This window comes from Manacus vitellinus, unplaced genomic scaffold (genome assembly GCF_001715985.3).
Source record: "Manacus vitellinus isolate BGI_N305 unplaced genomic scaffold, ASM171598v3 scaffold_14_pilon, whole genome shotgun sequence".
Classification (NCBI taxonomy): Eukaryota; Metazoa; Chordata; class Aves; order Passeriformes; family Pipridae; genus Manacus; species Manacus vitellinus.
In genome coordinates, this window is record NW_021939063.1 from 13140837 (window position 1) to 13167794 (window position 26958).

A 26958-nucleotide genomic window follows, 5' to 3' on the forward strand; every position below is an offset into this window, starting at 1 on the left:
AAACTTGTGATAAAGTAGAAGTACAGAAAATGCTTACACAAGTTATGTTAGATATTTCTCATAAAGCTTAAATGTTATTCTGTGATGTATAAACCTTCTAAAGAGTGTAATGGGCTGTGCTATAAATTGTTTCTGCCACATTATATTTGCAAACACATAAAATAGACATGCAGTACAAAAAGGCAGACTCTTATAGACTTAGCTGGGGAGATTTGATAAAGGCTACTCCCAGATGTCATGTCATAACAGGTCATGTAAGTATTAATATCTTTCATTGCAAAACCATTCTAAAGTGCAGTGAAGCTTGGGTTTTGCTTTTATCTTCAAAAATAGGAGTAAAATATTTCTAAAATGAAGTCTGATGGACCAAGCAGAATTGACTGTAGTATCTGTGAGAGCTACAATTGCTTTGTGTTGTGCATAAGTCTTGATAGCTTTTAAAATTCTTATTTTATCTTTTCTTATGGTATTTTTCTTTTTGTGCAATTTCTCTGAATAATAAGGTTTAATAGAATTCTTTCCTTTTCTTTTTCCCTTCCATCTCAATAATTTTTTACTTCCTTATTGTAAAATTAAATTTAAAAATATGTAGATTTTTTAAACAACAGTTTAATATAAAGTGTTTGTTTTCTGTCATGTGAAGGGGCTGATCCCTTAAAAACATTATTTGGTTTTCATGATCATTCATACAGCCTTTGTGATATGAGTAATGCTGATTCTATGGACAAACAATAACATTTTTAGGATTCTGCTATTAGAAATCTGTGATGTTAGTAATGTTAGTCTCAGATACTAAGTAAATTAAGTTACATTTTACCTGCAACTTGGAAAGTTGATATTTAAAAAAACCAAGTCCATAATTATAGTAGATATAGGTATATAGTCTAAAAGCTGGTTGGATGCCCTCCAGAATGGGAAGGGGTGTGGAGGTATACTGTGGTGGTGGGGTGTGTGATTTTCTTTCTATTTTGTTGCTTTGTTTGTTTTATTTTGTGTTTTGTTTTGTTTGGTTGGTTTTTTAAATGTGCATCCCTAGTCGCTCCTTTGTGTTTTTTAATTTGTTTTTGGTGGAATACTCTGTTTCTTTGAACATACCCATCAAGAAAGAAAAATATGGAAATATGACTGATTAAGATTATCATCAGTATTTTCAATATCAGATACCTTCCGGATAGAAAAGCAGCTAGTGAGGTAAAAGATAAAACCCAACAAGTTTCACATTCCAAGAATTTTTTTTATCTGTTTCCTTTGCATTTTGGCACTTTTTTATCATTTGTCTGGACCTTCCTTTCTGAAAGGGGATGCAGTTAATCTGGAAATTTGTAAGAGGCATGAAACGGCTTCGTATTCTGTATTGCCCTCCAAGTGCATTACTTTGCCTGTATGGTAAGTTTTCTCTCATGGAATGTAGCTCTCCTCAACTTCTGCTTCAAATTCCTTTGTCTTAAGATTCCTCACTGAAATGTTTGACATCTTTTTGCATCACTGAGCTCTTGTCTGGATGAAAAGACACTCTTCACACAGGAACCACAGAGTATTTGTGTAGTAGTACAACCCATAAGCATCTCTGCCAGTGAAAAGTGGTACATCAGCGTGGTGCACTGTATGTGGGGCAAGTATATGAGGAAACAACCTTTCTTCCTCTTGAGAACAGTCAGAGCTCCAGAGAAACAGGGAAACTGAGCCTCAGGCTGGGTCACAATGAGTGACCTGTTCTCCTGCAGGGATTGTGTACAGGCTAAACTTTGTGTTTAAGAACTTGGAAGAACAACCAGGCCTAGATGGTCAGCAATGATAACAGGGTATGTTATCACATATATGTGTAAAAACAGGGCATCTCCCATTCTCCTTTCACCCCATGTAGGAATGAAGGTGGAATTTTGACCACAATCCTCTGCAGATTGTGCAACAGAACATAGCATTGCACCTTTTCTGGTTGTGAAGGAGATCTGAATTCTGCATTTCTTTAAGCCAAAATAAATAGAAATACTCTTGGTTTATGGCAGTATTTGCATTCTCTCTTTGTACCATCTATTTCTGCCGTTTTACTATTTGATATTCATGCAAGCACAGATATACTTCTGTTATCCTTTAATATATGTTTCATATAATTTTCAATGCTCTCTTTTTTGTGACTTAGGATACAAAAATAGCTTCACTTGAGCGCAATATAAGAGACCTTGAAGATGAAATACAGATGTTAAAGACAAACGGAGTTCTGAATACAGAGGACCGAGAAGAAGAAATCAAACAAATAGAAGTTTACAAGAGTCACTCAAAGTTCATGAAAAATAAGGTAAGATCTATTTATGTGAGAGATTAAGAGTGTTTAAATAATGGAAAGAAAAGTTTTAACTTGACTGTTTTCAACACAAGCAGCTCTCTGTATGTCTTCTTTTGGTAAATCTCAACTATACAATAATCAGGAGCGAAGTGTTTTTGGATAAATAAAAATGTGTTTATATTTTGACTTAAGAATAGGTAAGGAAGAGCTTTTTTTTTTTTGGGTTTTGACAGTAGTTTTGCAGTAAGGATAATAGAGGAAAAAGGATGATGGTTTTCTGGAAATGCTAGTATCTGAGGAATTGAAATTGTGGGAGGTGACAGAATTGTAAATTGAGAAGGAAGAGAAAGGAACTAGAGTTTCAGGAAAGGAGGTGAAGCAAGATTGTATTGGGAAATGTTGAAAAAGCGATGACAGGCAAACTACACATGTGAAATATGTGGGATAGTAGGAAGGTTGGATAAGAGGTCAGACTTGGAGTTTTTTGATGCTATGGCACTTATACCCAGACTTGCAGGTTTTCTTCCTTGTAGTCTTTAAAAAGTACAAAAACATTTTTGCCTTTGACTTTTGTTGTACTGAGATCAGGAGGTCTCATTGAATCGTGACTGTTGGTCTTCCCCATCACTTTAGACGTAGCAAAGTGAAAACGTTTGCATATCTGCTAGAGACAACAATCTATTTCATGTCCTCTTTACTTCCCCCCCAATAGATAATGCAAAACTTTAAAAAAGTGTATATACCCAGGTCTAAAAATTTCTTTAGAAGTTATGTAGTTTCTTGTCATCCCTTTGTGTTTTTGAGACTTAATCTTTTTAAATTGGAATGTTACTGCCTTTTGATAATTATATTTATTTTGATAAAACATCAACCAAAAGCATATTTATTCAGCGCATTGTGTGTTTGGTTTGTGGTTTTTTCTAACACATTTTTAAAATCCTGACAATTTGTAGGTCTTGTAGCCAGAACTTTATATTAAACAGATTCTGTTTCTAAAACACAAAGAGCATACCTGCAATGAAAATGAAGCCTTTTTTCTTTTTTTTATTATTATTTCTCAGGGTGTGGGTTGTGTCAAGGAATAAAGCGAGAAGAGTTTCTAGAAGAGATTAAGCATCTGTGGTGTTCACATGCATCTCATGTAAAGCATGTGATGTAATTCAGATTGGCTGCAGATCTACTTCTTGTCTTTGTATTTTGTAGACAGATTTTCCCATTGTTCATTTTGTATACGTTTTGTCTCAGTTGCCATCTTTGCTTCCAGGGGATGGAGGAAGGTGCTTTGCTTTCAGGAGTTTTCTCTAGCGGCTTATTAGCTGCAGTCTTTCCTCACATCTGTTTTTTGTATCCTCCTTTTCTTATTTTGATACTTTCAGACTCTGAAGATGATTTCTTTTAGTGCCAGGACAGATCTTGATTTTATACAGTGACTCAAGGGTGACTATCCCAGCACCTTAAGCAGCTAGACAAACGTGTTGGGATTTATAAAGAGAAATAAGGAATAAATATATTAAGACATGCATATGAACTGTAGTTGGAAGAAACATATTTTAAATTTAATTTTTAAGGATACACTAAAACAAAATAGAAATATTGTGATCAGCAGTAAGTATTCCCAGTGCCATACAGTATTGAATTTGTAAATTATTTTAGTATGTGGATCTTTGGGATGTGGTTGAGTTGAATCAGCCTGTGGATACATATTCTTTTCTTTTCCTGGTGATTTTTGAATCACTCTCCATCTACCACTTAACATGCAACTGCTGGGAGAGAATGGAAAAGAGCTCTTCCAGCACATCTCTGGTTTTTGCAGAATTGAAGCTTGAATTTTAAAGAAAACTATCTAGGTCTTACAGTCTTCAAGAAAACTTTCCAAATATAAAGGAAGTGTGATTTCCCTGAGTTACACATATGCAGTGAGGTGTTTTATTACAAATAATCCTCATGAGATGATGGATCTGCATTAATCTGGTGACCAGTGTTATTTCACAAGAATTCACCATCCTTTAGCATCACTCTGTATATTGTCCAGTGCTTTGTTCTGATTCCTGTCATGAATCCACCACAACTTTATGTCATGTGGCTGCTCCTCCTGTTTATCACTGTGGAAAGGAAAAAATAATCACAGTTCCATGACATTTACTGATGAACCTTAAATTCACTTAAATTCAGAAGCTCTGTCTTAGTGACTGTGTTTCTACTGTTTCCTCTAGGATAAGCTTTTAAAATCTCTCAGCCCTTTCACTCTGTGGAATTTTTTGTAATGTTTTCCCCAGACTTCTCTTAAGTTAATCACTTTGGCTTGGCTTTTCTAGTACCTGAGAATTCCATGTGAACTGCCAGAGAGAAAAATAGGAGGTGTGGGGATGGTGGGCAGCAACACATTTGCAAGAAGAGTAAGGTTAAAATTCCACTTTTCTGTTTTCCTCTCCTTGCTAAGATGCCTGTTTTTCTTTATCAGGCTCCTAAAAAAATCTTGATTCATTCTGGCTAATGATAAGTCATGGGAATCATGCTGTTGGAAGGATTGAATTTATACTTTTATGAACACTTTTTTTCCTATACATTTTTGCTGTCCTGCCAGACTTGCCTCACCTGGGATAAATGCCTTTGAACTTAAGTGAGGTCCATAGTGAATTTACAGGCCAAATCATCATGTATAATCTTTAAGAGTTTCCTTTTAACTTCTGCAACAGCAGGGCAATCATTCTCAAAACAAGGTACATTAAATTACAAGAAGCACAGTTGAAGTTGTGAGTGTAAAAAGTCTGAATCTTAATCCTCCTCCAGAATTCACAGCTGTCTGATTTGTCATATCATGGTCATTTTTGTCATATCATGGTCATTCCCACCTCTCTGATTTCAAGTGGAACTATGAATTGGAAATGGAATTAATGATTCAACCTTTTTTTTTCCCCACTGTAGATTGATCAACTGAAACAAGAACTCTCAAAGAAAGAATCAGAACTTCTTGCCTTACAAACTAAGCTTGAAACCCTTAGCAATCAGAATTCAGATTGCAAGCAACACATTGAAGTGCTTAAAGAGTCCCTTACTGCCAAAGAACAGAGAGCTGCCATACTTCAGACAGAGGTATTGTATCTTCTAATCATGAAAAGCAATAGCAATATTTAGTTCTTAGCACGTGTCAATTGATGGTGTGTTTGAGTCAAGTCTGTGTAGAAAGCAAGTTGTTTTAAGAATAATAAATAACTTAAAACACTTGAAATACCAGTATATTTGATGTGTTTGTAATTTTGGCAGCACACCAGCTCTCATTCTAGAATTTTTTAGAAGCATGTACAATTGCATTTTAAGAAAATGTTTGTATCTAATTTTCATTGGCTTCAGTGAGGGGAGCTGGATCTTAATGACTTGATTGTTGTGATATCATGCCCTGTTTCTTCATCTGTTAGTTGGCTGAGTTTTCTTTTTGGTTGCTCTGGTTGATGCATCTTTTCTACTGTGTATTTCTATTCTGAAGGGTGAAACTACAGATGCATTTTTAAGGGATCTTTTGAAGGGTGCATGTTATTAATCTGTGATTGTTTAAAGTGTGATCAACATTTATTTTGAAGTATGAATAATTTCAGTCTTTAAAAAAAGACCAGTGCATTAATTATGTATGTATCTAAAAAGTCAGATCAGAAAAATATGAGCAGTGGAACTCACAATTGAGATGGTTGTCACATCTGAGGGAATGCATTAATCCAGTGTTTAAAATGTTTACTGTGGTTTTAAAAAACTTCTTAGACTTGGAGCGCCTAACAGTGCTGATTAGATTGATTCCTGTTAGAACATTTAGATTTCAAATGTGTGTACCCCTTTCAAGAAACAAATTTAGCCATACAGTGCAAATAGTTTCTGTTCAGAGAAGTATATTATTTAAAGTATACAGGAATCTTATAGAATGTTTCAAATTTCTTACTAGCAAAGCTCTAGGAGAAAAAAAAGGGCTTAAACTCATCATTCTCATGGAAGCAGGAAATAAGTATTTCCAAGATTCTTATTATCCCTTTGTGCTGTATGTCTTGTCCTCTGTACATTTAGAAGATATAGATGAAATTTTGGAATTTCCAGTTTGTGTTTAATGGGTCAGCCAGCATGTGTGTATAATGCAAAATAATCATAATAGAAGCAGGATAAAAACTCCAGCAATTTTGGTGGTCTCAATCTAGCATTTGAGTGGTAAAGATTACATATTTTAAATCTCAGGCTGTGCAAATCTATTTTGTGAGGTTTGTATGACCTGTCACGCTGCTGAGGATGGAGATGAATTCCATTGGCTCTCTACTAATGTGATTTCCTAATTATCAGCCTGGTATGTATTCAAGGCATTACAGTCTCCTGGTTGACAGAGGGGCAGTGGGAAAAAGAGCTGAATCTACAGTGCTCCTGATCAAGGGCTGCTGGGACTGTGCAGTCCTGGCGGAGAACCAGTTGGTTTCTGACAGATATCTAATTCCTCTTCTTCCCAATTTCTGCACGAGGCAGCTGAACTTGAACCTTGCACATGAAGCAATTTAAGTTTAAAATTAGCTGTGATTGCCTGTTGGTGTGCAGGTGACAGTCAGTTGTGTTGTGTCTGCTCCTTGTTTGTCTCTCAGGGAAACCGAATGAAAAATTAACGTAAAAGTGATCAGGGAGACAGCTCTGATAGAAGAAATGCTCTATAATAGCAGAGAATTGATCCCTTTTGTTTGGCCTAATGCATTATTTGTGATGTGATTGTGATAGTTCATACAAATGATAAGAGATTCTTCCAGCTTTCAAATAAAATATTAAAATATCTGTGTATGTATAGGGTTAGTGAAAGAGCTGTTCAGTATAATCTCTATTCAGTGGAAAATATTATTTCATGGTTTTGATTATTTATTTTAATTAACACTTTATTTCTGTATAATCCAAAACATTCTGATGAAAAGCCTTGGTTTGTTTCTGAGTGAAATTACACTGTAAGCTAAGTGGGTCATGGCAGATAAGAGACTTAAAAATGAAGCAAAGAACCTCATAAATGCCCTCCCAGTATATCTTGGTTCTAGACAACTAAGGATGTCTCTACAAAGATTTGCTAAATCAATTGAACCTGAATTTGTTTGACTGAATCTTCAGAACTAGTGGGTTTTATTTCATGTGCATTATTGTCAACCTTTGGAATTTACATTACCTCATAAATTGATGAAGCTCTGAAACACTGCAAACTATTTTATATTCTCCAGAGACCATTTAGGTGGGTTTTATTTTCTGCTTTGCGTAGGGTGTAAGTAATGATTTTATCAGAGAACAGTTTTCTGAGTTTATTTTCTCTTTTAAAGATATCTTTGTAAAGGGAATTGGGAAGAGTTGGTGAATTATGTCCACCTCTTATGGGAAGTAATTGTAGTTCGATTTGCTGTAACTGTGTATTCGTGTGCAAGAAATTTGGCAGAAGAGTTGCATTAATGTAATTTTTTTTTTCCTGAACAATCATGTGAAAATGAAGGCCTCTGAGTATTACATGAATACCAGACCTCACTTTGGATTATGGTATATCTTGAGATGCCTTAGAAGCAACATTTGAAAACAAGTTCCCGTTATACACATGTATTGATGCAACCACTATTGCAAATAATTTATCAAATAATATTGTTCTAATAACAGATTTAAAATGGGAAATAAATTCACTTGCCTCAAAATTTCTTCTCTTTACTTTTGAAAAGACAGCATTACAGGGTGTGCTCTTAACATGCACTGTTTACCTATGAGGAGGAGACTTTAAACAACCTGTGTTAAACTTTAAATTATACCAGCAATTTACTGGATCTCAAAATACTTTAATAATGTGCATACTTTGGGAGATATTAATTACATCTCTCTTTTAATCCATTTAAGATGCACTGAAAGTTTTATTACTTTCTTGTACTTTATGGTGGGGATGTAGCACATCTCAAATCTGCTGAAGATGATCTTTTATGGTATGAAGAAAAGAAGTGCACTGTGTATCCTTTAGTTTCTCAAGCCAAAATGGGACTATTGTTTGTTATATTAGAGCCTCAAGGTTTTTGTAGGGATGTCACAAGCTGTACAAGTAGAATGTTATGTATTCAGAGGTTAGAAATAAAGAGGGGTTTCTGGAGTTAAATGATGCTGAGGCTGACAAAAGATATGTGGTCAGTCTGAACATACTTATTACCTCTTCTGGATATATTTTGAATTAGGAGCTCCTTAAAATTACTGAACTATCCAATCTTATTTCCTGGGATAGAGTCTCACAGCAGCTTTCAGCTAGGCAGAAGAAATGTAACCAAACACAGAATTTGTCACAAATTGCTGTGTAACTGCTTTCTTTAACAGTCTTCTGAACAAGTGACAGATCTCTGTGTCCAAGCAACTTCACAGACCAGAAAATAAGATTCTTCAAGTCTGATGTGGATGTTCTAATGATGTTCTATTGTTACATATTTGTAAGACATTCACATTCCTTACCTCCCTGATATATGCTCAGGAGCTTTTCTGCTTAACAGTGATTGCCAGGAAGTCTTTTCTCCACAAACTATTATGCTACAACAGGATGTGCAGTTGGAGACAGAGTCTGGAGAAAGAATCTATTGGAGAAAGAGTCTGTTAAACTGTGGAGAAATGTGCTGGAGCTCTGAGGAGCACAAAAGCTGGACAGCAGCTGAATTTGTAGATTGCTACTCCTGTAGGCCAACATTCCTGTTTCCTGTCAATATTTAGAGAAAAACACAAAGAACACATCTTTAACATAAGTGACAAGAAGACCTCAGTAAAAATTAATTACTAAGGCAATAGACTGCTCATTGGATGCCATAAGTATTTTAGAGCTGAGTTTGTTCCTAGTGTTAGTGAGTGTGAGATGGTTGAAAATAGGCTGTTTGTACTGATTGAGCTTTTTCTGATTCAGGATGAAAATGCGTCCTTTTTTCTCTTGTTTCTTTTGTCTGCCTTATTTGCCCTTCATATATTTTGACTGACTAGGTGGCCAATATGTGGCAATATTAATTAATTGTTTTTTTCTTTTCTTGTATGCTTCACTCTACATTTCAATTAACAAATTCATGCCTTCAGGCTTTCTCCTGTTAGAACCTGTATAAACTAAATGTGATTCAGCAAGATGGGAAAATTCAAAATGATGCCTTAGAGTATAATTTTCCTGAACTCCTTTTATACCCGCTCTTAGTTTTATGGGGAGCCTTTTTGTTAGTAACTTGCAAATATCAACTTCATATAACTCATCAATGCCTGTCTTCAGCACTCAGCAATGTCTTTCAAAAGGATCTTTTATGTTTTCATTTAATCTTTAGTTTGGAGAACTCCAGGGTATAGAGGGAGTGTCTATATCTCATATGAATCTTCTGAAAACGTTATGTTTGGTTTCGTGCGAGTGACTGAATGTGGACTAATTCCTAGTATCATTGGAGACCTTCAGTGTTTTGTGTCTGGCATATATATTAAGCTGTGTTACATTAAATAACAAAACAACAAGAAGTCAAAAGCTTCTCTAAGGAAGCCCATAGATTTCCTGCAGAAAATACAATCCCTGCAGCAAACAACTGTGATAGAATAGAGGGACTTTCTATGCACTAAACCCAGGGTCATTCTTACCGGAGACCTGAAAATGAGCAACTGTCTGTTATGTGGTGATCAGGGATGTGGCCTGCCAGTGTAGATGGTTAAGGAATAAAACTGATGCCAGCTGGGCTCTCTGTGAGACCTGGGTTTTAAGCTGATTAAGCCAAGGCCTAGACTGTGCTGTGGTAGCAATCCAGCAAATGATTTTAGACATAGCAGGTCTCGTTCTCTGCAACTGAGAACTGGGAAAAGATTTTGTTTGCTTAGAGCAACTGAATCTTCTGTCTCCAGGCTTCAGATCTTACCTAAAGGGAGGGCAGTGGCTTGCAGCAGCATATGGGAAAGCAGCTGCAGGGAGATGCAGGGCAAATGGCAGCCCTCCAGCAGGTGGAAGTCATTATGGAAAGAATTTTGTACTGTACAAGCTATTGTTGGTCATTCCCACATGAGTAAAACTAATATAATGTTTTGGCCTGCATTAAGCCACGCTCCTTTCTTTCTGCATGTCCACATTGTCTATTTGCAGAATAGATAGTTTTGGTAGAATTTTATACTGTCCTAAAACCTGTTCATAACTTGCCTGGAAGTGTTTCTTTCTGGAGGTGAAAGTAAGCATCAAAGGGCAGTTCTAATCCCAAGCAGAGTAAGGTATTCATAGTTGCAATGTCAACTTCCTGCCTAAATAGGATTACTTTGTAATCACCTTGTTGTAATTAAATTAGCTAGGTAAATCCTGTAATAAAAGAAACCCTCCACAGGACCTCAGTTACTTCATAGAAAGCCTTTTATTATTATTTAGCTTAATGGTACTCAGCAGGTTATCTTCAGGTTTTGGAGACAGCAGCTGCATATGATGCAACAGGATGTGATTCATGGAATCACATAAAGGTTGAGGTTGGAAGGGAGCTCTGAAGGTCATCTGGTCCAACTCCCCCTGCTCAAGCAGGGCCACCTAGAGCCAGTTGTCCAGGACCATATCCAGATGTCTTTTGAATCTCTGAAGGATGGAGACTCTACAATCTCTCCAGGCCACATGGGCCAGTGTGAGTGCTCCCCCTATTCAGGTTTCAGTTTGTGCCCATTGTGTCTTGTGCTGTCACTAGGCACCACTGAAAAGTCTGGCTGCATCTTTACATCCTCCCTTCAGATATTTAGACACAGTAATAGGATGCCCCCTTCACTTTTCCAGGCTAGACAGTCCCAGCTCTCTCAGGCTTTTGTCCTATAAGAGATGCTCCAATTCTTTAATAAAGCCCTTAATTAATCCCTTAGTTTCTTTATGGCCCTTCACTGCAGTCTGCCCAGAACTGGATGTGGCCTGAGCAGTGATGAATAGAGGAGAAGGATCACCTCCCAAAACCTGCTGGCAACACCCTTCCTAATGCAGCCCCAGATGCTGCTACTCTTTTGCTGCAAGGGTACATTGCTGGTTTTCACCCCAGGGTGACCACCAGGACCACGAGGTCCTTTTCTGCAAAGCTGTTTCCCAGCTGGGTGGACCCCAGCATTTACAGGTGCATCGTGTCGTTCCTCTCCAGGTGCACTTTCCTTTCCCTGAACTGCAGGAGGTTCCTGTCAGCACGTTTCTCCAGCTTGATGAAATCCCTCTGAACAGCAGCACGACCCTCTGGTGTATCAGCTGCTCTTTCCATTTTTTTTACCATCAGCACACCTGCTAAGGCTACACACTACCCCAGATCACTAATGGAGAAGCTGAACAGGACTGGATGCAGTAGTGACCCCTGGGGTGCAATATTGGTTCTACTGGAGTCCCTTGATTCTACTTGATAGTTTTCCAACTACATGATTCTCACAAGTGAGATCTAATAGGGCATGAGGCTTAGAAGTAATCTGTTGGTATTAATTATAGTTTCTTGGAGTTCATGTATCCCTGGAAGTTCACTGATTTCATTTTATTTCTTGGCAAATTCTAAGTGTTACTCAGTAGAATCGATCATTTTTTTGGGAGAATTTCATGTTTGGAATTTTCATGATGTCTTAGCAAAAAGAGCTCAGAAAATATTACTGCTTTAAAAGTATAGTTTAGGTTTGAGGTCTGTCTTACACAGTTGGTTTCAACAGCCAGAAATGAAATGTAAGCAGAGTTATAATGATTCTTAATCTCTGCAGAATACTGACTATTGAGAGGCACAATTAGCAGATAGATTTAGATGATTATTTTACATATGTTATAGCAGATCATCAGAAATAAGAAGACACTTGAATTTCTTTCAGTATTGGATCAGGTTTCAGGTGCAATGGTACTTTGTGACATAATGTGAGAAATGTTAAAAGCAAGAGTAAATAAGCCTAGATGTAAACACAATGTGCTTTTTGCACAGTGTTTCTGTTGTCTCGGTGAGGTGTTTTATTTTGTTTTAAATATGTTTATTTGACTTAAAAAGCTATTATTTGAAGTTTTTATTGACAGTTGAAACAGAAAGATATAATCCTGTGCAGCAGTAACTATCATGGTGGTCAGAGTTGGGAGGTCTGAAAATGGTTTATTGCCAGTAGGAAAAATGTTTGGAACCAGTCCTTAGAAGTTCACCACCTCTGCTACGTGCATTTCATTTTGTTCCATTTTTAAGGTTATATATGATAATAGTGCCAAACTATGCAAACTTTTCCTACCCTAATGTATATACCCTTTGTTTTGATTATCTCTTTATTAATGATGTGAAAACCCTGAGGTGAGATAAAAATGAGCCAATGTCAGGCTATTCCAGCTACAGAAAACTGAAAATGTCACTGTGCTCCACAGAGAGTTGTTAAAAAGAATATGAGACTTGTTGAGGTTTTCCTTGCTGTGTGAAAAAGCTATAGGTGTTAATTTTTAAATGAAACCTTACTGCAGAGGGAAAGAGTTTAAACAATGTGAATGATCCTTTTTGATGATTTAAAAAGATTAAACACTTCATTTGTATACTCTACAAAGTGGTAGACAGTACAGTTTGGTACTATATTTGTGCATATTTGCAGTGACTGGCGCTGAACTACTGCTCTTACCATCGGGGAAAAAAACTTACATAAATTGATGCAAATAAATTCATTTCAGCTGTGTAGCTCAGTGGAGAAAAACATTCATTTCATAGGCAATTCTGACACAAACATACTTTAGCGGTTTATTAGTTAGTGTATCATTGCTTTAGATAACACACCTGCAAACTGGCAGGGGTGCTGTTTGAAGGGTAATGAACTGTGAAATAAGTAAATGTCTACAAAGAAGTTTTGTAAATTGTGAGCGTAGTCCTGTCAGTGGAGAAAAGGGGTCAGAAAAATAGGTGAAGTCTGTGCTGTAACTGAATACTGATGTGTTCAGCATACACATATTAATCTAGAAAACCTTTAAAAAATGAAGAGGAAAGGCGATTATAGCAGGTATTTATTGCAATCTGTTTTTTTGTTTAAACAAATCTGTTTATAGAGAAGGGCTGTGAAATGATTGACTTTTTGGCAGTTCTTAGTTTGCATAAAGAGCAAATAAAAGTAGACAGCACAAAATACTTGGAACAAGACTAAAAAAAGCCTTAGTTTTCTTTCTATTACAATGTTGATATTTGATATTGCTTGAAATGTAAGCCTGCTTTTAATTTTACAACAACAATGGTACGAGTAGGGTTATTTCACTCTCACATTTTTATTTTTCTAAGTCAGAGTTTTACTTTGAAATTGCATTCTTCTATTGTTTTGTGATTTTTTTCTTATTTAAGATCAGGCTGGGCCAGATCTTTCAGTGTGGTCTATTTGCTGTGTTGCCCATGTATTGTTCTGGGAGATTTGCTCTGCGTGCGAAGTAAAGATCACCCAAAAAGCACTGCTCTGGAGGCTTGGCTGCCACGTGCTCTCCCTGTCATCCTGCAGCTGTTCACAGTTTTCTTGACAGTGTGTTGCATATTTCTAATGGAGCTTTCTCTCAGGTGGAGTTTGCCAGCCACTTTCTATGCAGTGTTCACATTTGGTGGGCCCTTGAGATGGTTTATAATAGGAGAGAGGACATGCTGGCAAAGCAGTGAAGTCAGAGAGTTAACCTGCAAGTCAAAGAATTACACTTAGGTCAGCAAAATGCTGTATCTAAACAGAAGTAAACTGTGAAGCAAAGGTGTGGTTTTTTTGTTTTGTTTTGTTTTGTTTTTTTTTTTTTTGTTTTTTTTTTTTGTTTGTTTTTTTGTTTTTTTTTTTTTTTTTGTTTTTTTTTTTGTGTGTTTTGTTTTGTTTTTTGTTTTGTTTTGTTTTTTTTTTCTTTTGATGTCTATCTATTTATTGGAAGTTTTCAAGACTTGGCTGTTCAAAGGCACATCAAACAGCATGGTCTGAGTTCAGTGTTCTCCTTCCTCTGAGCAGGAGGTTGGACTTGTGACCTCATGAAACCCATCCCAGTGACTTTATGGTACTGCAAATGAAGCTATCTCCAACACCTGATAAGTGTTACACGCACAATCCCCATCCCCCTCAACTGAATTAGTTCTTAATTAATGCTTTAAATATTCTGACTTTCTTTTGGGGATTCCATTATTTTTCTTTCATAAAAAATTGAAGTGGAACTGCCTGTAGGCAAAGTGGCTGACAGAGTGGAGAATTTCATTTGCAGGGCCTGTAGAAAGTAGTGCCGAGAGGCAGAAAAACAAAGATAAAAAGAAAATGGGAAAGTACAAAGAACGGGCTGTATACTCATTGTGTAAAGACTTTATGCAAGTTATTTGGGACAAATAGTCTAATGAATACTAGATTTATCTTACTGTCAAAACACTTCTCATTTTCATCTATTTTATTGAATTGAAGTGATAGATAACTGTAGTTCCCCCTTCCCCACGCCCTCAGTTCTTAGTTTTAAAGAAAATTACCTTGTTGTCATTTAAAACAATATTCAGTTAGACAGCTTTAATGGGCTTTTATAACCGAGCAAAATTTACTCTGATAAGATAAATTTAACTTCAATTAGGCTTGATTCTGGTGGATGGAAATGATTAGAAAAATATTAGTACTGTTATCTATTAATTTAAGTGCTTTGCCTCAACTGGAGATGTTTGAAGAGGAATTTTGATAGGATTGCTTCAGAAATTATTCTTTGTATACATTAACTGTTGCTGATGTTGTGGTTAATCTAAAAGGGCCTAGTTATGATCCTGGTGTATTGACACTGTACACAAAGAAGTGCAAAGGAAAACCCACTTCAAAACATTCAAATTTCACCAGGTAGTTGCAAACCCAAAGGGAACGTAAAAATGTTGTAATTAGCAAATAACCAGTACGGTAAATGTAACCCCCCAGTCTGAGACAGTTAATGATATTTTCACATATTACTGTAGTAATGAAGTATGATGAGAAGTTATTGAAGTAGTTTTGCATGTTTTGGGGTTTTCTGCTTAAGAGATGGCTGGGGAGAAAGGGCTGGAGCCACTTGAAGGAAGACAAGAATTAAATCATCTTGAATGAAGGGAATTGGGGGGCTATGGTTTGGTGAATAAGCCTGGAATGGCCTTGAGGGCAAAGGCAAATGACTCTCATGTTTAAACATACACAAAAATGAAAGAGGAAAAGGGAAATGGCTCTTGTTTTGTGTCTGCTGTCTTGGGTTAAAAATGAAGGAAGATAGCAAATCACCAGTGAGGCTGATCCTTGTGCAGGGCACAGACAGGTAGGCAGAAATTTGCTGTGCAGTGCAGGGATATAATGTGGGACAGTTCAGCTTTTGTGCTGGGACTAAAGCCAGGACTGCAAACTCTGTCTGTTTTAAATTAGTGATTCCGTGTGGGAGTTGCCTTGTTCAGTGAAGAGATACCCTCTTCCTGACACAGGTGACAGAGCTCTGAGCTCAACATTGCTCTTAACCTGTGGTAGGTGCAAAGATACATTCTTGCCCTGCCTCTATCTCTGCTGAGGAAAAAATCAGGCTCCCAACAGAAGCAGAGTTTAAAATAGGAGATATGGCCCATTTGAAATCAAAAAGCTTCTGCAGCTGTGGTTATCCAGAAATCTTCAGAGATGCTTATGCTGACGGCTTTTTGATTCTTTTTCTGTTTGTTTGTTTGTTTTCTTCCTTTCCCTCCTTGTTTAACTTTTTTAAGGGAAGAAATCTCTAGTTGTTGGTATCACAGTGGAAAATGAAAGTGAGCATCTGAGTTTCTGAAAGATGACTGGATTTCTCAGGTGACTTGCTAATATTTAGAGACATTTAAATAAGATCAGCTAAGGCATACAGAACTGAACATACACTTCATGGCCCAAGTGATAACATAATAAAACTACATAATACTTTACAGTTCTCTAGTGCCTTCCATAATTAAAATCATTAAGTAATGCAGTCTGTGAGAATTTTTGAAAGATTTGTCATTGTTATAGGTAAAAAGGATTTACAAATTGTCTCCTGCAAAAGAAACAGCAGATACATTTTCTCCTAAATAATTTAATTCTGTTGTTATTTGATGTGTTTTCCACTAGCTGATGTGGTAAACTTAATGAAATTCCAGTTTTGTGGCTTCCAGTTTTGTTTTCTGTTAAAGTCAAAGCTACTTTTTTATTTTATAAATTGAATGAAATAGAAACCCAGACACAAATGTACTGTTTCATTTAGACAAGCAAAGGATAATACATGTGTGGCAAAAGCTGTCTTTCTGAAGTAGATTTGGTACTTCACAACTCTGCCACAGTAAGTCATGGCAGTTAAGTTGTGTAGCCTTAAGGCTTCAGTAAATAAAAATCCTTGAGGACTGTTGGCTGGCACAGACATGTGGGAACAATCATTTTAGTTTCAAGCTGTTGCAGGGAGGAACTGCAGTTGTGCACAGAGAGCCATGAAAACAGTGGTCTGACACTTAAAAAGAAGCTGGGCTAAACAGCTACTGTGCATGATAGCACCTAGTTAAAAAAGGATATTGATGTCCTCAGAGCAAAAATTTTTAAAGATATGTAGTTAATGAGATGGCTGTGAATTTGATTTAATTAAAATGCAAAATGTTCTCAAAGGCAGGATGCTAATTAATGTTGGCTGGACTCGACTAGGTAAAAAGTGCTTATAACAAAGTTCTGGAATCATCTGTCTCCTTTGAAAAGTGCTCTTTTTAGATCTTTGGTCTTGGAAGTGGTTAATGATCTTAGTCAACAAACTGAACAGTTTACTGTGGCACAGTTCTCCATTTTTTTTATTTTTTTCCTGTGATTATTTAAATATGGCACTATAACCTAAATCTTAGCTCTTCAAAGAAGTCCTTCACATTTGTGTTTCCTGTACAGGATCATATACCTTCCCCCTGCTAGCATTAGTTACATTATTTCTATGCAATAAAATTTGTAATCAGGTAATATCTGTTAAAGAAGTAATAGCATTAAGCTGCATTAGGCAAGTTGAGTCTGTATTACTGCCTTTGGTTATTATCTGTTGTGTGAAATATAAAGAAGAAAGACTTTGAGTTGTTTCCTCTCTGCTCCTCCCTTGAATGTGTTCTCTTTCTCACACAGAAGATCCATTTACTCCTATGATTCTCAACGTTAATTTCCATATTTTTGAGAAGGAACTGTGAGATGTAAAAAGTAATGACAATGCCAAGGTTTGCTGATCTCATTACAGACACCGTATATTGTGGGTTTCTGGCTCCTAAATGATTATACTTTTCCTACCTGTGTCCATTTTACCAGCTGTAACTGTTTAAAGGCTGCATATGTATCCTGATGAATTTCCCCTGTAAACTCTTTGCCATGGATCTGTCTCTGTTTTTCAAAGGTTCTTACCTAACAATAACTGTGAATGTTTTTAGTTTTACAGGAGGAATTGTGTAAGCAGTACCAGGTTACAAGAAACTAAATTTACAAAAGTGGAAAAAAATTCATTTTAAAAGTGCAAAAAAAATATTTCAGGAGGACAGGAGAGGACTTTTTTGTCAAGGATTAAGAATAATCTAAATCTAAAGAAGAAACTGAGGCATTCTACAAAATCAACAGGAAATGAGTGAAAAAGGAGTGTGAAATTGTGGGGAGAGGTTGCAGATGATGATGTTACATAAGAGCTGTAGGATAGAAACATCTCTGCTAATGTACAGTGCTGCTTAAAGATTGTCTGAATCAGCGGAGTTCTACTATGCTTGCTGTCAGAAATGTGTCTAAATATCATAAAACTGAGACCTAACAAGATAAAATCAGGGAGTTATAAGTCAAGTATTTAGAGAGTTTTGAAAATGTTGGTACTTGTGTCAAGTTGGATTGAGAAGTTGATCAGAAGATGGAATAAAATGGATAAGGATGCTTTGGTTTTTGTTTCTGTAATGATTATTTGGCTGCCTGTTTTAACACAAAGGGTCAGACTGGATTTGTAGAGGCAAATCTTGATTCTGACATTTTGTAATGTGTGGGGTTGATGTTTTTTTTCCCACACTGATTAATAATTTTTTTTTAAAAAAGGTTGGTTTTGTAGGTATTGGTATAGGGCTTATGAATCATTATTGCCTTTGCTGGATTCCCTTCTACTTCTGCCTTTCAGTGGAAGTAAGTTTGATGCAAGCAAGGTGCATGTCAGGTACAATTACTGGGGCTGGCTCGAAATAGGCTGAAACAATTCTGCAAATACTGCTTTTATGAGGACTCTTTTCTTTTTCGTGTTCTTTTGTTTTTGTTTTTCAAATTCTTCCTCAGGTCAAACAAGCCTAACAGCTGTTTATTGTCTTTAAAGTCTGCTTTCTTCCAGCTGCCCCACATTGTGAGATCAGACACAAGATCAGTACAGGGTAGGAAAGACTGAAGAGTGTGTAAATAAAAACAGTTCGAGTTCACATTCACTGCGTGCTTACTTTCCACTTTAAGCTGTTTAAACACTTGAAGTTCCAAGAAAATACTTAACATACTTTCCATTAGTTAATTACTTTTACACTGTATCACTCTCTCATTGTTCTGAGCACTGCAGGGGCAACACCAAATTGGAATAGATTATAGTATTCATAAATACTGTAATCTCTTTGTATAATACATAATTAAAATCAATATCTCTTATATCTGCCCATTTCTATATATTCCTAATCTTTTACATAAATAATATTTTCCTGTTTTCTAAATATATGTACTGGTTGTGGTTGAATTTGAAACATTTTCAGAGCAAGATCAGAGAAAGTGACTTCTTATTCCGAAATACTTACAGTGTTTTTCAGTAGTAAATTTAGAGGAGCATTGCAGTTGAAATACTCTCCGTGAAGGGACACTAATGTTGCCTTAAAACTTCAGAGAAATAATCAAGTGACAAGAAGAAAAATTTTAGTAGAAATTACTACCAATAGCAATAGGAATTGTGAAGAGTCTTCTTTTCTTTGCTCTCTGCAAGAAGTGTTCACGGTGCCTGTGTGCTGTATCCAGTCCAGCAGAAGTGATTCTTTGGTCACTTGCTTGCATGGAAGATGGATTACTACTGGAAAGATTTCTACTGGAGGTTCATCTTTTATCTTTAAATTTAGATAAATAGCAAAATCATGTAAAAATAAGCAGAGTCCTCACTGGGCAAGGAAGGAAACTGTAGAGGAAAGAGCACTGTTATATTTGAGCTTCAGATTACACTTCACTGATGTTTTACATGTTTTGGAACTCTAAAACAGAACAGGTATTTTTGTGTCATGGTATAGTTCAACATTCTTTTCTGTCTTTGCATATTTATAGCTAAATTTCTCTGCTTTATGTCAGGAGCAGTAAGGCTCCTGAGATTAGAAAGTATGGAAGTAAAGGATGGAAATCTCAGTTCTCTGCAATACCTAGTCAGTTCCACGTGACTTGAGTTTCAATAAAGTAATCTTTTCCCTTGCTATGAATTTATTTATTTTTTGAGTGAAGTGTAAATTTCATTTTACTCTTTTAGGTAGAAGAAATTCCATTTTCTTCATTAATAGACACATGTAATTACTAAGATATTTCACTGTGGAGCTGTTTAATCTTTCCACATAGCTGATAAAAGAGAAAATTGCTTTTCTCTTGCTGAATAATTTATTTATTTTTATTTTAGGCCAGTTTTATGTTTCCTGTGACGAAGGTCCTGGCTGACCTTTCAGTATAAGGATTGGTTTGCTTCCTTGTTTATTTCGAAATGCTGCCAGAAATTGGGCAGGAGGAAGAGAAGTTGCCTTTATTTTATCCCATTTTAGGATTTTATGCATGATTTCATAACGTTGTGGTAAATACAATAGTATATATTTAATACAGCTTGTAGGTTTATGTTTGCAACAGACTGGAAACAATTGAGAGTACTTTTCTTAAGCATAACCATAAACATAATGAAGCTTATCCTGCCAAGTGTCAGGCCACAAATAAAGACAGACACATGTGTGGTCAACCTGCCCTCCATTTCTAGGAAAAGTGCCATTGGACCAAATACACTAATTTTAAATCAGGCAGGAAATCTTTGCCAGACTTGACCTAGTCTGTGTTGGGGACTCATGGTTGTTGCCCAGCCCTGCAGCTGTGTTGGCTTGTGAGGCAAGCAAAAGTTCAGCTGGATTTGCATAGAGGTGCCAGTGGCCTCTGTTATCTTTTTGTCTTCCAGCAGGATTCTGTGATCCAGCAGTCTGCCAGCAGGCTGGTCTACTTTGTGTCATCTCCTGTCATAAATGCTGAAGCAATCTGTCACATACCTAGTGAGAGGATAAGCTTAAATGATGTATGTTTTTCCTGGACAAAGAAGGGTTTAAAATAGATGCAAATGTTTTGGTACCATGCATTTTTATAAATGATCAGCTTTGCATGACTTGAAATCAGCTCCATTCCATGAAGTTAAATAAAAAGGAGTGATACAGGGGGTGAGAGCATATACAGGGGGTGGGAGCAGGCACAAGTGACATAGGAGGAATAGGGATACCCTGTCTGAGCATGCAAGTTTAGGGCTAAGAAAGCCAAAGCCCATCTGGGCTCGAATATAGCAAGAGAGGTGAAGGGCAACAAGAAGGATTTCTAGAGGCACATCAATAGCAGATTAGGGGGAATCTGGGCTCACTGATGAATGGGAGTGGAGATCTGATCCTAAAGGAGATGGAGATTGCCTTATTCACTTTGATCATTACTGGTAAGACTAGCCTTCAGCAATCCCAGGGCTCTGAAACCAATGCTGAAGTCCAGGTAAACTTATTTTTGATGGAGGGGGAGCAGTCAGGGAATATTTAAAGAAACTGGACACATAAAAGTCGTTTGGCCTTGCTGGAAAGCACCTACAAGTGCTGCTGGCATTGTGTGAGTTACCTTTGGGAAGTCATGGTAGTAAGGAGAGCTTTCTGGCAACTGAAGCAAGCCAGTCTCGTTCTTAACTCTATGAAAGGCAAGAAGGAGGATTCTGGGGGGCTGGTATCCTCACGTTGATCCTTGGGGAGGTCATACTAAGGAAGGAATAATCCTGCAAGCCATTTCCAAATGTATGACAGACAAGGAAGGGGGTTCCTCCAGTTAGCTGGCTTTCTTTTCTGCTGCTTTAGCTGTTGTGAGAATTTTGTGTTCTGATGCACAACCAAAAGGATGATTTCTAGAACATGAGTTCAGAGTGGCAATGTGTTTTTAATTCCAGTAGTTACTATTAGTCATATCAATACATAAGTCCAAGAATTATTATCCACTTACAGTTCTAAGATAAACAATTTGATTTTGATGTGGTACTTAACAGTTCAGTGTATTTAAAAAAATGCATAGTAGTCTGCCAGTAAAAAAGAGAACCTTTCTATCCAACAAAAATCTTTATGTCAACCACAGAACAAAAATTATTGGGAAAATTATTTCAATGATTATATCTTATTTATCTCCATGAAGATAGATGCAGTTTGTATGATTTGAAGACGAGGGTGTGTTTTTCAAACTTTGTCTTGGCCAGTTGCAGGATTACTGGTAGATGGATTTTCTTGATGCTTTTGTATTTTTCTTGTTTGCTTCTGTGGGAACAGTGAGCAAATGGTTTTGGTGAGCAGCTGCTCAAAGAGAACATGAAAAGAAACCATGCCAGCAGTTTAAGTTGTTCTCGTAGCACCTTGTTCCTCCTCTTTGGGAAGGAGAAAGACATCCAGGGCACGGTTATGTGGTTCTCTGCTTCCATCTCCAGTTACTGTTCTAAACCCCATAGCCATCTTGTAGGGAACAGGAAAAAAGACATGGCATACTTTGAAGTTCAGGGCCTCCCTTTATTTATTTAATTATTTTTTTGCTGGCTGAAAAGTGTCTGCAGTCACATGCACATGGGGGTTGGCCAAATGGGTAACAATCATAACAGAATTCAGATCCGTTATGTTGGATTTTCCCCAACTAGGAAAGAGTTCTTGCATGGTTGTTATAGTTTCATAGGCTTAAAATGTAGTGGCAATAGTTAATGCAAAATTTTAAAGTATAAACAGTCATCATTTAAAATGTCAAATGCAGCAGCTGAGAGAGAACTTGGGATGGCAGCTGTGACGTGCCATATTGATAAATCAGAATAATAAATTCAAGACATATGTTATGATTTCAGTAATGCAATCCAGATTATGTCTTAGAGGGTAACAGTTGTGCATTTTGAGTGCTAGAAGTGTACTTTGCCTTTGACCTGATGCCTTGACATACACTAAAGGTACAGTGTTGCTGTACTGTGATAAATCATATTTGTGCTCAAGTGGTACCAACAACCTGAGTTTCTATTCAAATGAGACATTGCAGTTTGATTTGCAGTGTAAAACTAGAAAGATTCTCATTCCATAAGAATTCCATTTTCTTTTCTTTGTTGCATAAGATGCAGAAGGAACTTTAAGATATCGAAATTTGAGTGGGGGGGAGGTACTTGCTGTGGTCAAGTCTTAAAGTGAGTGTGAGAGCATTTTTACACAAGTGATGAGAACCTCCTGGACATGATTGACTTAAATTAGCTTGATTGGTTTTTATCAATTGCAGCTGGACTATTTAGCATAAAAATGCAAAACATCCAAAAATCATTTGCCTTGCAGTGTAGTACAAAGATGGTTTTAGTTAGTCTTTAAGATGTTTCAAATGTTTATTCTACACAGATTCTCTGAGAATGGATCCAGAACATATCTAGTTACAGAGAATTAGTATAGATATTGTAAACGTCAAGAAAATTAATTAAGGAAAATATGCTGCTTTATGAATTGCGTATTTAGGATTTTTTCTTTTCCTTTAACTGTGTTAGTAAATTAAACAGTTCAAAGATATTTGGTGTAGTGTCATAATCAGGCACCTGGCCTTAAAAGCTGGAAGAGAAAGACTAGAACTTCTGTGTGATGTACAATAGTCTGACTTGCTCTCTCAACCAGTGACGTGCTTGAGAGAAATCCTGAATGAATTTCTTTCTAACGAAGACGAGTAAATTTTAGGCCAGTGTTGAGGATTGCAACCCAGTGTTAAAAAATGGACCAGGGAAAGGCTGCTACTGTTATTTAAAGGCTATATTCTGTATATTGGGTTTTGATATATGATGCCATCTGAATTTCCTTTTTGTTGGACTGTACTTCTTGCAAACTGACAATCCTGTCTTTGTTTCATAGGTTTCTCTTTTTCAGTGGCTCAATGATTTATAGAGATGTGACCTCGAGGCTAATTAAGTGCTTCTTTTTATTCCTTGGATGCTTAATGTTATCTCATTCACAGGAAAAATATTCATATATAAAACTTGCATTATTTGCTGTCATCAATTGTAGCCAGAAATTATGTTGAAGAAGAACCCTTAGTGTTATGCCAAGCAATAGATTATATTGAAGAGTGATATTACTTGAAGTCAGTCTTTTGTACACTTTTGAAGGTTTTTGATACAGGATGCCTGCGTTAGGGTCAAAGCCTTTTTTTATTCCCTAAATTCATTTAGTCATACATGTTCCTAAAATAATGATGCCAGTTTAGATCTTTATACAGAGTCTTGGAATTAAGATGTTAAAAATGGAAACTCAGCCAGGTGAGGGCACACTTAATGATACAATTTCAGTGGCTGAAAAAATTAAATATTTATATACCCATGTATATAAAGTATATAATTTTGTACTTATATGTAAATAAACACAAGAATGTATGGGGACTATTTTATTTTATCCCTGTGCTATCAGTTTCATTCTTTGTTGACATTAAAAATCACATCTATATACATAATTCAGCAAATAACTTTTTTACTCCTCTGTTAGGTCTTGCAATCCAGTACAGAGGTGAATGAGGGTAGAGGGTTATATTTCTTCTTGCATAAATAATACAAGGGTTTAGAAAGTTTCAGTTACAGAGGCACTTAATTGCATCTGCACAATTTACAGACAGCCTGCAGAGGTATTACTGGGGGTATAATATATGCAGGAAGAACAAAGGCTGACTTTCCTGTCCTAGATTTAATTTTCAGGAATGATTGGCCTAAAAATCCCCTGCTTTTTGCAGAGTGAAATCAAAGAGGCTAATACACCTCTGTATTCAAAGATATGCTGTTGTAATGCAGTGTTAAGGTAGATGTATATTTAATAAATTAATTAAATTGTCTGTAGTTGCTGTTATTTGCTACTGGCTCTTCACTTCTTAAAAAACTTCCTTACTAAAGGGGTACTTGGAAATTAAATTGTTTAAGACAACTTGACAGCTACAGAGAGAAATATTAACAGTTCTTTAACATGTCTTTTATAACTTACTGTGTGGGAGTTTTCTGGGGTGTTGTTTTGGGTTTCATTTTTTTGCTTTTCTTCTACTTGAGATGGTATTGTAATACTCTTATATTTTGATAAATATAATTAAATTTGCATAGTGCAGGGTCCTATATAGTCAATCTATGCTAAACTTCAATTAAGATTGTTTTTGTGTGCTGGCATTGTCCTGTTTCTTGAAATCTATCTTTATTTTCCCAATCTTTTGAGGAGATTGAAAAAAGGAGCAGAATTTCACCCATGTGCAGAATTATCTATGTCTGGGAAAAAGATTACTTTCAGAATGCTTTCCAGGAAAAGAAAAACAGATGAGGAATGGTACTTGCTTTATTTATTTATTTACTTTTAGAATTTTCTTAAAGGGCAGATTTATAAGACTCCATGTTAATGTCAGCTGTCAGAGATTGGTAAGTGAATTTTCATACTCAGGTTTCATTTCCATGACTAGTAAATCTGCTTTCATGTAGCCTCTACTTCTCTCTTAAATTATTTATACCCTCATTTTTTTAGCAGTAATATTTTGTTTCTACACGAATATGCATAGACATCTCTATATATGCACTAAATATTTATATATAGGCTAAAAAGAATATACATGAAATATATATACTATATACCCTAAAAAGAATATTAAGAATGATTAAGTAGTAAACATTTTTTAAAATGAATGTTTCTTCCATGTTTTCTATGGCATGTTAACAAAATCGTTTCCACAGTTGTTTATATCTTTATATTTAAGGATAACCTCAGTCAAAAGGGTTGAAATCCTAGAAGATTCAATCCTAGAAGTATTTCAAAGACATGCTTTCAAGTACAGAAACTTTCAACAGAAGTCTTTTGAACACAATCAGTTGAAAAAGCAGGAATTCTTGTGATATTTTTGGAACAAAATCTGAAGTTTGCAATTTCATTGGTAACGTAGGATTTAGAATTGAATTTTACTGCTCCCATCTCCAGACTGCATAACAAGCTTGAAACAAATAGTAAAAATTCGTTTATGTCTAAAGTAAAAACATACCTTATTCTGACAATCTCCCTTTGGACTTGCTATAAAAGATTATTTGTCTGGTATGGAAAAAACCCTTTTCATTTAGCCATTTTTAGAGGGCCACTGTGCATCCATTTTGGTTATGAAATCAACTCAATTAGGCTAAGGCAGTATCTTTCTTTGAGAAGACTGCTAATCTTTAAACAACAAATACACATAATGTCTCATTTAGCTGAATCTCAGTAGGGCTTTTCTTGCCACATGGTGTTCAGATATTTTAGGTGGGAGATACTTCAGCCCAAGAGTGGTAGAATTGGTAAAATATTGGCTAAGAGAGGAACAGTGTAGAGAGCAGGACAAGGAAGGACCAGGTTGGGGATAATTATTGTTGAAGCATCTCAAGGCTTGGTATTGTGATGAGGCTTATTTAGTATTTCCATCACTCAGCTTGTGCCAGACTTTAGGAGCACACACATGGAAGTGCACAGATTGGAGTCACAAGTGGGGCTGAGATTTGGATAATCCTGAATTCTAAAGTGAGAAAAATGGATGAGATGTGGTAATACAAAAGGCAAGGTTATGCCCCTGAGAACCAAAAATCCTACAACTTCTGTAATGTAAAGCTCGAGGTAAAGGCAGTAATACTGTGTTAGAGTTTTGCTGTTAGCCACCAATAAAACATGGCTGTGGAAAATCTGATCCTAGAATGTATCAGGAGAGAGATTTCTGTTACAGATGGGCAATACTTCTATGTCCTCTGTGAGATCTCATGTGAAATGCAGTCACACAGGTTCAAGAAAGATTAATTTAGGATAGCAGAGGTGAAGAGGAGGGTGAGAGGGATAATCAGGAAAGTGAAAGAACCTTGTAATGGTGCAAAAAAGGCTCAAATCTATCTTTGCATTGTGGTTTCATGTGCAGGGATCGTTGCAGTCAATTAATTTTGCTTATCACTGTAGTGAACAGGTGACATTCCTCCTTCTGTTGGATGTGATATATTCACTAAGGAGTAGTAATTTCCAACTCTGAGATGAATGATTGTTTACATGGGGTAATCTGACCAGACTCTAAAACATTTCTAAAAAAATTATTTTAATTTTTACAAAATAGGCTTGTCAGTCAGTGCTCAGAATCTTGTAGCTTATATGCTATTTCATCATTTAGTATTATTTACATGTCACAGTCTGGTGGTTCAACAATTGGAGTTCAGAAAATTTTAGAGGTGAATTTTTTAATTAGAGTAAGTAGTTCTAAGAAGTAGTTAGAGGTTTATTCACACTCTAAAAAAATGCAGCAGTTTTCAGAGAAAGGGCTATACTTTGGTTTCTAGAAGAATGTGGACAGGAGAGATACAAGAGCCAAACTGGCATTTTTCTTGGAGAAAATGCTGTGTTGTATTTAAAATAAGCAATATATGTTTAGCTTGTAGTTTTAACCTTCTCTGTTTACGGTGTTCTTATGAATAAAAGAAAAATATTGCCCAAGCTGTTTTATGTTGCTCTTTTTATGAGCTGGCC

The 26958-nt window shown here is 36.3% G+C and overlaps 1 protein-coding gene across 9 annotated transcripts in view; it reads left to right on the forward strand.

Moving 5' to 3' along the window:
- Positions 1 to 26958, forward strand: part of ERC2 (ELKS/RAB6-interacting/CAST family member 2) — a 424893-nt gene that overhangs the window by 95437 nt on the left and 302498 nt on the right. For all 9 annotated transcript variants that reach the window (XR_001920133.2, XR_001920134.2, XR_001920135.2 and 6 more), the window contains 2 exons: positions 2141 to 2296; positions 5210 to 5377. Coding sequence is in view for 1 of the 9 variants with exons in the window: in XM_018068536.2 (XP_017924025.1) it covers positions 2141 to 2296; positions 5210 to 5377 (324 nt within the window). In the remaining 8 variants the exon portion in view is untranslated. The remainder of the gene's footprint in view (positions 1 to 2140; positions 2297 to 5209; positions 5378 to 26958) is intronic.